Source organism: Mustelus asterias, chromosome 13, assembly GCF_964213995.1.
Source record: "Mustelus asterias chromosome 13, sMusAst1.hap1.1, whole genome shotgun sequence".
Lineage (NCBI taxonomy): Eukaryota > Metazoa > Chordata > Chondrichthyes > Carcharhiniformes > Triakidae > Mustelus > Mustelus asterias.
The window spans coordinates 62,965,322-62,978,322 of NC_135813.1; the positions used below are offsets into that span (position 1 = coordinate 62,965,322).

The 13,001-nt window shown below is 42.6% G+C and overlaps 1 protein-coding gene across 4 annotated transcripts in view; it reads right to left on the bottom strand.

Moving 5' to 3' along the window:
* The window catches only part of LOC144502699 (uncharacterized), a 44,481-nt gene that overhangs the window by 17,340 nt on the left and 14,140 nt on the right, over positions 1-13,001 (bottom strand). For all 4 annotated transcript variants that reach the window (XM_078226912.1, XM_078226911.1, XM_078226913.1 and 1 more), the window contains exon 2: positions 9,040-9,392. In XM_078226912.1, the coding sequence (XP_078083038.1) occupies positions 9,040-9,350 (311 nt within the window). In that variant the 5' untranslated portion in view covers positions 9,351-9,392. The remainder of the gene's footprint in view (positions 1-9,039; positions 9,393-13,001) is intronic.

Below are 13,001 nucleotides of genomic sequence, written 5' to 3' on the forward strand. Positions count from 1 at the left end.
TCGCTGAGCCAAACTTTGCCCTCTCTTGCCCTTCCGGACCCCGACATAGGTATCTCTTGGGCTCCATTCCTAATGTAGCCATGACTTCCCGGGCCCAAGCAACATTTGGTACCTGGGCCACCATTGCACGGCTCCCCCGGCTCTGCTGTTGTTCGGCTCACCCGGCCACTGCTTGGCTCCCCCCCGACCCGTCATCACTCTTCTCCCCGTACTCCAGCCCTGGGCTTGCTGAGCTCTGGCCCGACTTACCTTCGCTTCTCTCGTCTACCAGCCTTTAGTTTCAGAGTGACTAGTGAGCCTATGAGCCGCAAACGCAGGAGAAAAATAGTCTCTGATTGGCGGAGCAGCCCCAATCCAAATATTACATTAAAATTCAACTGGCTGACAGGAACTTTGAAGACTACCTCGGGTCGAGGGGCTTCACTAGCTGCATCCAGCCCCAGCCGTACCTTAGACAAGCATGGGCTAGGTGCTGAAGTTGTGAAATCGAATTCAAAAAATCTAGTTTTCTTTGGGCTCACACCTAAGATTGATCATGAAATCTGCCAGACTGCAGCTGAAACAATAGTTCATGAATGTCCTTCGTTGAAAGAAACCTGCTCACATCTACTCATTCTGGTCTAGATTTGACTCCAGCCTCATTCTATGAGGTTGACTTTTAACGCCTTCTGAGCAACAAGGAATAGATCATCTATCCTGTCTTGCCAGCATTGTCCATATTAGAGGAACAAATATCCATCTGACCTTAGGAACTGGACTGGTTAACACAGTGTAATATGTGATGAAAGTGTGCAAATGATAGTGTTTATCTTATGTTTCAGGAGAATGTTTTAAAGTTCAGCTTTCTCTACAGGTAGTCAGCATGTCTGGTAGGAATACAACTAATATGCTGGGAGAGCAGAATGATTACTCACTTCAACCTTGCAAGTGGTAATGTTAAGTAGTGTGGATGGACCTTTGTTTACCCAAGTTCCCCTAGGATTTCAGATTAAAGTGACTGACAGAGTCATGAGATGTTTTGATTTATGTACAGTCCTGGATCTGTAGCAGAGGAAAAAACAAGCTTTTGCTGAGAGTAGGAGTTTGGTTGCTCTGGTTGAAGTTGGGGGAAATTTTCAGGCTTCTGAAAGCTCTACATCTCTCTGAAAACTCCAAGGCTGCCTATACTCATTAGAGCAAGTATATTTGAGATTGCTAACTATATTTAAAGTGGGTTTTAAGTCAGTAAGAAGAATGTTGCTTATTTGGAACTGAAATAGCGATGTTAGACATTAGAATTGTTTCTTTTCACGTTGAAAGATTGTTCAACTGATAACAGTTTAACTATTTCATTTTGTTAGAGTCATACTTAAACTGCATTATGAATAAAGCTTGTTTTGATAAAAGATCCCTAATGTGTCAGTGGAATTACTCCTGGAGTGAAGCATCCTTTCCTCACATTTATGCCAAAATAGAAAAATTGTTGGGGTCTAGTGTGGCTTCATAATATACCTTGGGACTCTGGTCCAGGACCCTAACAAATATTAAGGGATAAGGTCATTTGCAAAAATGCTCTAGGCAAAGGTGGCTGGAGAGATTAACCTTCACAAAGGGAGTTTTCAAATATTGTCTTTTTCTGCTTAAATAGGGACTGGTGGGCAGAGTTGAAAAAAACTTTTCTTCTGCTAAAACAAGATATAAATGATTACTCTCAAGATTTTGACGATATTAAATTCCACGTACTTCAACACAGGTACATAGAACTGTGACAAGAGTGGCAGTACATTTGGCTATATAAATGATTGGTGTCCATCGCACATTTCAAACAGATGGAAAAATGTTCAATGTATGCAAACGGCAAAATGCCCACACAATGCCAAGGGACATCTACTACAACTATGTAAAGTTACACATCAGGATCATGTTTTATGCTAAGTAGTCATTTTGCTAATGCAGTATCCAAGTTATACAATGAATATGCAACAGATCTGTTTTTCTGTTTGCAAACACCATTCTTAGTATTCTCTGGCAAAGAAAGTTGCATATAGTTATTAACAGAAGGTGGCCATTCAGCCCATCAGGACTTTTTCTTTAAATTATTTCATGAGATTCAGGTGTTGCTTGCAAAATGCCAGCATTTGTTACCCATCCCTAAAACTGAGTAGTTTGCTAAGCCATTTCAGAAGGCAGTGATAGCACCCAATCAGCAGTTAAATTCTTTGCTGTAAATATGGACCACAGTAAACTGAAGAAGGATCAGCCAGATTTCTAGGTGGCTTTGCTGGGTCATGAAACTTGATGCACAATGAGGCCTATATTACTACTGTTATCAGTGTATGAGTTTTAGTGCACATTCGGGTATTAAATATAGTGTACTTAATTTGTGTCTATATATGAAATGTTGATGTGAATAAATCTGGAGTGCATCACCTAAAAAAAAGTCAACACATAGCCGGAGTCACACGTAGGCCAGACCAGATAAGGACAACAGATGGTGTGACAGGCTTGAAGGGCCTGGTGGCCTACTCTTGCTTCTAGTTCTTATATTCCTTCCTTGCAGGACATTAGTGAACCAGATGAGTTTTTACAACAATCAACAATGGCTTCATGGTCATCATTAGACTCTGGATTCCAGATTTTGAATTCAAATTCCACCATCTGCTGTACTGAGATTTTAACCCGAGTGACTAGGGCAGTACCCCGATTGTCTGGATTTCTAGTCCAGTGGCAGTACCACTAAGCCACCTCCTCCCCAAATACATATGCTCCACGTGAGCCTCCTCCCACCTGCTTCATCTCACATCATCAACATATCTTTCTATCCCTTTCTCCCTCACATTTTATTGAGCTTTCCCTTAAAGCATCTATGTTACACACCTCAGCTACTCTCTTTGGTAGTGAGCTCCAGATTCACCGCTCTGGGTAAAGATGTTCTTCAGAATATCCTACTGGAGTTATTATTGACTATCCAGACTGTGGTTGGAGTCTGAACAAACTTCCTGAGAGTGTGCTGGAGGTAGGTTCGATCAAGGTACTCAAAGAGGAATTAGATTGTTATCTGAAAAGAATGAATGTGCACGATTATGGGAATAAACCAGGAGAGTGGGGCTATGTAGAATGCTCTTTCAGAGTCAGTACAGACCTGATGGGCCGAATGGCCTCTTTCTGCACTGTAAAGATTCTGTGATTTATAGCTCCTGATTCTGGTCTCGACCACGAGCGGTACCTTAAAGGCCCCAATCAGATCACTCCTCAGCCACCCCTTTTCTATAGAAAAGAACTCCAGCCTCTTCAACATTTTGTGATAGTTCTCATTCTGGTATTATTCTAGTATTTTTTTTTGCTCCTTAACTAAAGCCCTAACAATTTTACTCCACTCTTTATGGGTGTATATTTTTTTTAAAAGTAATATAACAGAAATCTCACTAAAACACAAGGGAAATGCAACACTTACAATAACAACTTAAAGCACTTCTAACATAGTGAAAAAAGAGCGTTACGAAACAAAATATGAATTACACAAGGAGATATTAGGTCAGATGACCAAAAGGGGTGATAAGGGATAGGTTTTAGGCAGTGTCTTAAAGGAGGAAAGTGAGGTCAAGGTGGAGAAATTTAGGGATTGAATCCCATAGTTTAGCACCTAAGCAGCCGAAGGTGGTGCGATTCAAATCTGGAATGCACAAAAGGCCAGAATTAGATGTGTGCTGATATCTGGGTTGTGGGAATGGAGAAGATAATGGGCATGGTGAGGCGATAGAGTAATTTGAAAGCAAGGATGAAAATTATATCAAGACATTGCTTGAGCAAGAGCCAATATGGTGTACACAGGGGTGATAGATGAATAGTGATTAGATGGAGAGACAGACAAAGGAACTTTGGTTGATCACAAGCCTACAGAGGGTAGAATGTAGGAGACAAGCCAGGAGTGCCCTGGAATAGTAAAGTCTAGAGCTAACACAAGGCATGAATAATAATTACTTTTATGCATTAACAGGATGTGGGCATCATTGGCTAGGCCAGCATTTATTGCTCATTCCTCATTGAGGTGGTGGTGGTGAGCTTCTTAAACCGCTGCAGTCCCTGATGTAGGTACACCCACATTGCTGTTAGGGCAGGAGTGTCAGGAGTTTGACTCAGCAACAGTGAAGGAATGGCAATATATTACTAAGTCAGGATGGCGAGTGACTTGGAGGGGTACATCCAGGTGGTGTTCTCATGTATCTGCTGCCCTTGTCCTTCTAGATGGTAACAGTCATGGGTTTAGAAGGTACTGTCTAAGGAGCCTTCCTGAATTCCTGAAGTGTGTCTTGTAGATGGTACACACTGCTGCCACTGTGCGTCGGTAGTTCATAATATAATAATTTATAAGGAAGTTACAATGAGGGGGTTAAAGCCCCATCTCTTCTCACAAGTTCATAACAGTAAGGACAAAGATTGATCACCTTCCCATTTCAAAATTCTGGCACAGCTTTAGTTTGGGTTTCAAACTACAGAAAGCTCTCATGCAAAACATGACCAGTCGAGGTTAAAATTCTACCTCCAATGCATTTCCTCACCTTAGATTGAGCTAACAGGTTAGAACAATCTATTTGAGCATTGTGCTGCTGTAGCACACCACTGAGTGTCAGGTTCAGAACTGATATGGAAAGATCATCAGAACTTCCCTCTTAATTGAGCAAAGTAACTGTTTCTCCCGATCAAACACGAGTTATAACATAGAAAGCACTCAGCCTTCAGTCTGCAGGGAGCAGTCGGAGGGCGGAGCTGCGCACAACCGTGAGTATAAAACTAACTGACCGGCGAAGGTGATTGGCGGTTGCAGGTCATATTTGCATAAGTGCAGTCACTGTGGCCTGAAGGTGGTTTGTGGAGGAGCAGCTGTGAAGGGACAGTTACATCCCAAACACTACTTCAGTGTTTCCCTCCTTCCCTCCTCTAACCAAAAGAAATGTCGGCAGGAGGACCACAAGCAAGGGCGATGTCGGTTGCAATTTATTTCTCCGTATAAGGGCAAAATGGCAGCTAGGGCAATGGCATGCTCCTCTTGCCAGAATTGGGCAATTAGGGAGCAATCTAGTCTCCCTGACAACTTTGTCTGCAAGAAGTGTGTCCAGTTGCAGCTCCTCACAGACCGCATTGTTCGGTTGGAGCAGCAGGTGGATGCACTGCGGAGCATACAGGAGGCAGAGTGTGTGATAGACACTAGTTACAGGGAGGTTGTCACACCACAGGTTCAGACAGGTAGATGGGTGACTGCCAGGAGAGGCAGGCAGGTGGTGCAGGAGTCTCCTGTGTCTATTCCCCTTTCAAACAGGTATATCATTTTGGATGCTGTTGAGGGGGATAGCCTGTCAGGGGGAGATACCAGCAGTAGCCAGGCCTGTGACACCACAGCTGGTTCTGCTGTGGGAAAGGGTCGGGCAAAGAGCAAGTGAGCAGTAGTAATAGGGGACTCGCTAGTTAGAGGCATGGACAGGCGTTTCTGTGGCCGCAATTGAGACTCCAGGATGGTGTGTTGCCTCCCTGGTGCCAGGGTCAAGGACATCTCTGAGCTATTGCAGGACATTCTTAAGGGGGAGGGTGAGCAGCCAGAGGTCATTGTACATATTGGTACCAACGACATAGGTAGGAAAGAGGATGAGGTCCTGAAATGTGAATATAGAGAGTTAGGCAGAAGGCTGAAGTGCAGGACTTCGAAGGTAGTAATTTCAGGACTACTACCGGTACCACGTGCTAGTGAGAGTAGGAATAGGAGGATTAGGCAGATGAATGCCTGGCTTGAGAGCTGGTGCAGGGTACAGGGATTTAGATTTTTGGATCATTGGGATCTTTTCTGAGGAAGGGCTGATCTGTTCAAGAGGGATGGGTTACATTTGAACTGGAGGGGGACTAACATCCTGGTGGGGAGATTTGCTGGAGCCACTTGGGAGGGTTTAAACTAGTTTGGCAGGGGGGTGGGATCCAAAGCAGTAGGAAGACAGAAGAGAAGTTTGAGGACAGCACAGAAGTTAAAGAGAGCACATTAATTAGTAAAGGCAGTGTCAGTAATCCTAGTACCAGACAGATCAGACAGAAGCAAGACAAGAGAGCAAGGGAAGTCCAGATTAAACTGCATTTATTTCAATGCAAGAGGTCTGACGGGCAAGGCAGATGAACTCAGGGCATTGATGGGTACGTGGGACTGGGATATTATAGCAATTACTGAAAGATGGCTAAGGGAGGGCCAGGACTGGCAGCTCAATGTTCCAGGGTACAGATGCTATAGGAAAGATAGAACAGGAGGTAAGAAAGGAGGGGGAGTTGCACTTTTGATTAGGGAAAGCATCACGGCCGTACTGAGAGGGGATATATCCGAGGGTTCGGCCACTGAGTCTATATGGGTAGAACTGAGAAATAAGAAGGGGGAAACCACTTTGATAGGGTTGTACTATAGGCCCCCAAATAATCAGCAGGAAATTGAAGAGTAAATATGTAAGGAGATTACAGATAGCTCCAAGAAAATAGGGCGGTAATAGTCGGAGATTTTAATTTTCCCAACATTGACTGGGACAGCCATAGTATTAGAGGGTTGGATGGAGAGAAATTTGTTGAGTGTATTCAGGAGGAATTTCTCATTCAGTATGTGGATGGCCCGACTAGAGAGGGGGCAAAACTTGACCTCCTCTTGGGAAATAAGAAAGGGCAGGTGACAGAAGTGTTAGCGAGGGATCACTTTGGGACCAGTGACCATAATTCTATTAGTCTTAAGATAGCTATGGAGAATGAAGGTCTGTCCCAAAAATTAATATTTTAAATTGGGGCAAGGCCAATTTTGATGGTATCAGGCAAGAACTTTCAGAAGTTAATTGGGGGAGTCTGTGGGAAGGAAAAGGGACGTCTGGTAAGTGGCATGTTTTCAAAAGTGTGTTAACCAGGGTTCAGGGTAAACACATTCCTCTTAGAGTGAAGAGCAAGGCTGGCAGAAGTCAGGAACCCTGGATGACTCGGGATATTGAGGCCCTGGTCAAGAATAAGAAAGAGGCACATGACCTGCATAGGCATCTGGGGTCAAGTGAATCTCTTGAAGAGTATAGGGGGTGTAGGAGTAGAGTTAAGAGAGAAATCAGGAGGGCAAAAAGGGGACATGAAATTGTTTTGGCAGATAAGGCAAAGGAGAATCCAAAGAGCTTCTACAAATACATAAAGGGCAAAAGAGTAACAAGGGAGAGAGCAGGGCCTCTTAAGGATCAACAAGGTCATCTATGTGCGAATTCACAAGAGATGGGTGAGATCCTAAATGAATATTTCTCATCAGTATTTACTGTTGAGAAAAGCATGGATGTTAGGGAACTTGGGGAATTAAATATTGATGTCTTGAGGAGTGTACATATTACAGAGAAGGTGGTGCTGGAAGTCTTAAAGCGCATCAAGGTAGATAAATCTGCGGGACCTGATGAGGTATATCCCAGGACGTTGTGGGAGGCTAGGGAGGAAATTGCGGGTCCCCTAGCCAAGATATTTGTATCATCGATAGTCACGGGTGAGGTGCCTGAAGATTGGAGAGTGGCAAATGTTGTGCCTTTGTTTAAAAAAAGGCTGCGGGGAAAAGCCTTGGAACTACAGGCCAGTTAGCCTCACATCTGTGGTGGGTAAATTGTTGGAAGGTATTTTGAGAGACAGGATCTACAGGCATTTAGAGATGCAAGGACTGATTAGGGACAGTCAGCATGGCTTTGTGAGTGGAAACTCATGTCTCACAAATTTAATTGAGTTTTTTGAAGGAGTAACCAAGAAGGTAGATGAGGGCAGTGCAGTTGATGTTGTCTACATGAACTTTAGCAAGGCCTTTGACAAGGTACCGCATGGTAGGTTGTTGCATAAAGTTAAATCTCACGGGATCCAGGGTGGGGTATCTAAATGGATACAAAATTGGCTTCTTGACAGAAGCCAGAGGGTGGTTGTAGAGAGTTGTTTTTCAAACTGGAGGCCTGTGACCAGCGGTGTGCCTCAGGGATCAGTGCTGGGTCCACTGTTATTTGTCATTTATATTAATGATTTGGATGAGAATATAGGGGGCATGGTTAGTAAGTTTGCAGATGACACCAAGATTGGTGGCATGGCAGACAGTGAGGAAGGTTATCTCCAATTGCAGCAGGATCTTGATCAATTGGGCCAGTGGGCTGATGAATGGCAGATGGAGTTTAATTTAGACAAATGCGAGGTAATGCATTTTGGTAGATTGAACCAGGGCAGGACTTACTCAGTTAATGGTAGGGCGTTGGGGAGAGTTACAGAACAAAGAGATCTAGGGGTTTCATGTTCATAGCTCCTTGAAAGTGGAGTCACAGGTGGTGAAGAAGGCATTCGGCATGCTTGGTTTCATCGGTCAGAACATTGAATACAGGAGTTGGAACCTCTTGTTGAAATTGTACAAGACATTGGTAAGGCCACACTTGGAATACTGTGGGCAATTCTGGTCACCCTATTATAGAAAGGATATTATTAAACTAGAAAGAGTGCAGAAAAGATTTACTAGGATGCTACCGGGACTTGATGGATTGAGTTATAAGGAGAGGCTGAATAGACTAGGACTTTTTTCTCTGGAGCGTAGGGGGCTGAGGGGTGACCTCAGAGGTCTATAAAATAATGAGGGGCATAGACAAGGTAGATAGTCAATATCTTTTCCCAAAGGTAGGAGAGTGTAAAACTAAAGGGCATAGGTTTAAGGTGAGAGGGGAGAGATACAAAAGTGTCCAGAGGGGCAATTTTTTCACACAGAGGGTGGCGAGTGTCTGGAACAAGCTGCCAGAGGTAGTAGTAGAGGCGGGTACAATTTTATATTTTAAAAAGCATTTAGGATAGTTACATGGGTACGATGGGTATAGAGGGATATGGGCCAAATGCGGGCAATTGGAATTAGCTTAGGAGTTTTAAAAAAAAATAAGGGCGGCATGGACAAGTTGGGCCCAAGGGCCTGTTTCCATGCTGTAAACCTCTGTGACTCTATGACCCATTTCTTCAATACTGAGATGAACCAGCTTCTACCCAATGATAATAACAGGGATTCTTAATACTCACACAGTTGGATGCTTCAGTTCAGAGTTTGCAGAAATAGTTCTCACTCCATTGACCATGGGATTGGATCCTGGAGACTCCATACTAGTGTCCATGTTTTCATTTATTCCATTTCCCTGCTTGGAGTTGTTTCCTTCCAGATGTGCAGTGGAATCACAATACCCTGGTACAAAACAATCTGACTGCCAGCATAATGGGTCCTGGATATGTGCAGCAGATGCATTCCTCCCATATACATCCAGTGCGGGTGATTGAAACAGCTGTCTGCCAGAGGGTGCCAATGAGCTGTAACACAGGCTGTGTGCCATCACCATAGCAGGCAATGCAACAGAGTTCAACTATTTAAAAAAAAGTCCCTGTAAGAGGAAAACCAGTGTTACTATGTGTCAGATGAATAACTGCAGCAGAAGGACAGTTTGTTGACAAGGTTCAGCCAAATCAACTTTGAATATTGACTAGATGGTAACTATCACATGTAAGTAACAAGTGTAAATTGATTATCATGCTAGTTTGATGGATCAGGATCCATACAGAAAAAAGTAATACGAAAAATTCTCCTTTCAATTTCACTTATTTTAAAAATATTATTGCAGACCTCATTGATCCAGACCAGTTGTGTTGCAATACGAACACATTTCTGCCACAAACATTGCCAATACAGTTTATAAAATTGGTAGCTTAATTAGAGTGCGTACATTAGATTGCTTACATTCCAACACCAGCCTTTTAAATGAGCAATTTATTTCAAATTTAGGACAGCATACCTATATTGTACATTTGGTAGTCAATGCGTTCCTCAATTTACTTCCACCTAATCAGATACAATTCTGACTTCATGGACACACTTCAAATAGGTCAGCTCCAAGGACTCGGGGTCGCAGATACAAGGAACTTTCATACCACACAATCCATCAAGACGTGTACAATGACATCACAATCAACAACACAGTGACACCAGGAGATGCAGGTTCACCCAGTTTACATCATGGCCCATGCAGGACAGAGACACACACACATAGACACACACAGACACATCAATCATAAAACTCAGAAGAGTCCCAGATCAATTCAAACAGCTGGATAATGCAGAGATCAAGCCAGAAACTAGCACAGAAGTAATTCCTTCTTCCATGTCTGATGGGAGGGATGCCAAGACTAAAACTGTTCAGGAACTCAACCCTCTCAGATTTGGATACCGACTGATTCTTCAGCTAACTGCAATTTGCCCATTCCCTGGTAAATCGTACCACCTAAATACACATCTTATTTTTGATTACCGCCTGCTCGTTAAATAATTATTAAAGGCCAGAGAATTGGACCACTACTCACTTGCACAATTGTCACCCTAGCCACAGCTCCCAAGCTATGCTTTGGACACAAGAATTTTAGTTGAAGAAAATCAAACTGCAAGTTACTTTACCAGAAGTCCCTTCAGATTGAATGAATTTCTTTGGTTGCAATTTGCCACAATGATGCAGCACTGGTTATTTGTTACAGCATGCCAAAGCAGCATTCATAAGCAGTAAAGTTCAAAATGCTGGTTTTGAAACAAATAGTAAATTTCATTTCTTAGAAAAAAACATGAGATTAGGCAAGTTTGAACCTGTAAACTCATGGAGATTGTAATCTCATTTTCACCTTCCTCCCAGGTTTTATGAGTCATTACTGGAATTGGTAATATTAATAAAAATCATAATTGCAGAGAATTTTAAGCCAGAGGCAGAAGCCAAAATATATTTAAATGTCACCCGTGTTTGACACATACCTGACCATCTGTTTTTTTTTAATTCATTCATGGGGGACGGATGTCGCTTTTATTGCCCATCTCTAATTGCCCTTGAACTGAGTGGCTTGCTAGGCTATTTTAGAGGCATTTAAGAGTCAATCACATTGCTGTGGATCTGGAGTCACATGTAGACCAGACCAGGTAAGGATGGCAGATTTCCTTCCCACAGAACATTAGTGAACCAGTGAGTTTTTAACAACAAACGACAATGGTTTCAATTCCAGATTTTTACTGAATTCTGGATTACTCATCCAGCGACAATGCCACTATGCCACCAACTACCCATATATACACACAGGTGCTAAAACTTTGAAAGGTTTTCCAATTTTGGTGAATTTTACACATTACAAGCTCACAACAGTTCCCATCAACTCCTCACAAAATGAAATTAAACAGCAATAGAAACAGAAAATGCCGGAAATATTCAACAGGTCAAGTTAGATTTGTGGGGAGAGTAACAGAGTTACCTTTCGCCAGAACTGGGAAAAGTTAGAGATGTAATAGGTTAAAGCAAGTGAAAGGAGGACGGATGAGAGAAAGAATGAAAGGAAAGGTGTGTGATATGTTAGAAGACAGGAGATATTAAATGACTAAATAATTGGTGTTGCATCACCAAAAGGAATGATAATTGCACAAATAAAGAAACCAAAGAGATGTCTGGGGAACTGTGAATGGCAAAATGCTGACCAGCTGCCATTTAAAAAGCAAAAACAGGGAAAAAACAAGACCTGCAAAGAAAATAAAACAAAATAGGAGCAAGAGATTATGGTCTGAAATTGTTTAACTCAATGTTGAGACTGGAAGGTCGTGAAGTACCCAATCAAAAGATATGGGGCTGTTCCTTAAGCTCATGTTGAGCTTCATTCAAACTGTGCAGGAGACGGAGGACATAGCGATCAATCAGCATTGACAGCAAGGTGGAGAATTAAGATGACATGCAACTGGAAGCTCAGGGTCACCTTTGCGGATTGAATGGAAGTGTTCCACAAAAAGCTCTAGTTCTTTTGACAATCATTATAAATCACTATTCTTGAATTCTTGGCCCTTCTACAACTTGCATAGTTTTATTCCATCTACTCCGTCCAGATCCCATACAACGGAAGACCTCAAATCTCTCGACCTCCTCTTCCCCAACAACAGTCCCAGCATTGCTGATCTATCCACATAACCGAAGTCCACCATTCCCAGAATCTTTTCAAATCTTTTCCGCAACCTCTTCCTTTAATGTGTGCTATCCAAAACCCCACTACGAACAGCTTATATTTATATCCCACACTTAACATAAGAAAACATGCCAAGGCATTTCACGAGAGCATTAAAAAACAAAATCTGACACCAAAGCACATAAAAAGCTATTAGGTCAGCCGACAAAAAAGTTGGTCAAAGTGGTAGGTTTTAAGGAGTGTCCTGAAGAAGGAAAGAGAGACACACATAAGTGCAGGGAAGATATTCCAGAGCTTCTCGGCCTTTTGACTAAGATCAAACAAGCCCAAGATGGGGTGCAATGCTTTATCTTGTCAGCTTGGATCTTGTTTGTCTCTCTTGAGGGGACCATGAATTGGATTCAATTGGATTTTGAATTTGGTTTTTGGAGCAAGCAAGGAATGGTTTTGGGTTTGCCCAGTCCACTCTGAGCATTGGCTTTGTAGCTTTAAGGATTGAATTAAAAAAACATTCCAGATCTTAGACAACTGAATGAGCAGTCACCATGGGTGGAGCAATTAAAATCAGGGCTGCTAAAGAGACCAGAATTAGCAGAACACAGATATCATGGAGGGTTGTGGGACTGGAGGAGATTACATAGATAGGGAGGGGCAAAGGGGATTTGAAAACAAAGCTGAGAAATTTAAAATTAAGATATTGATTGACCAGGAGCCAATTTGAGTTGCTGAGCACAGGGGTGATGGGTGAACGGGCCTTGGTACGAGCTTAAGACACTTGGCCTCAAGTTTACAAAGGGTAGAACGTGTTGGATTAGCCATGAATGTGTTTGTAAATAAATTGCCAAAACCGTGATTGTTTTCCATTGATAAAAGGTAGAGTAGATTTGATAGGGTTCTTCAAAGTCATGAGGGCGTTCATCAGAGTAGATAGAGAGAAACTGTTCCCATTGGCAGAAGGTTGAGAATTAAAGGACATCAATTTCAGTTGAATTACAAAAGAACCAGGGCCGACATGG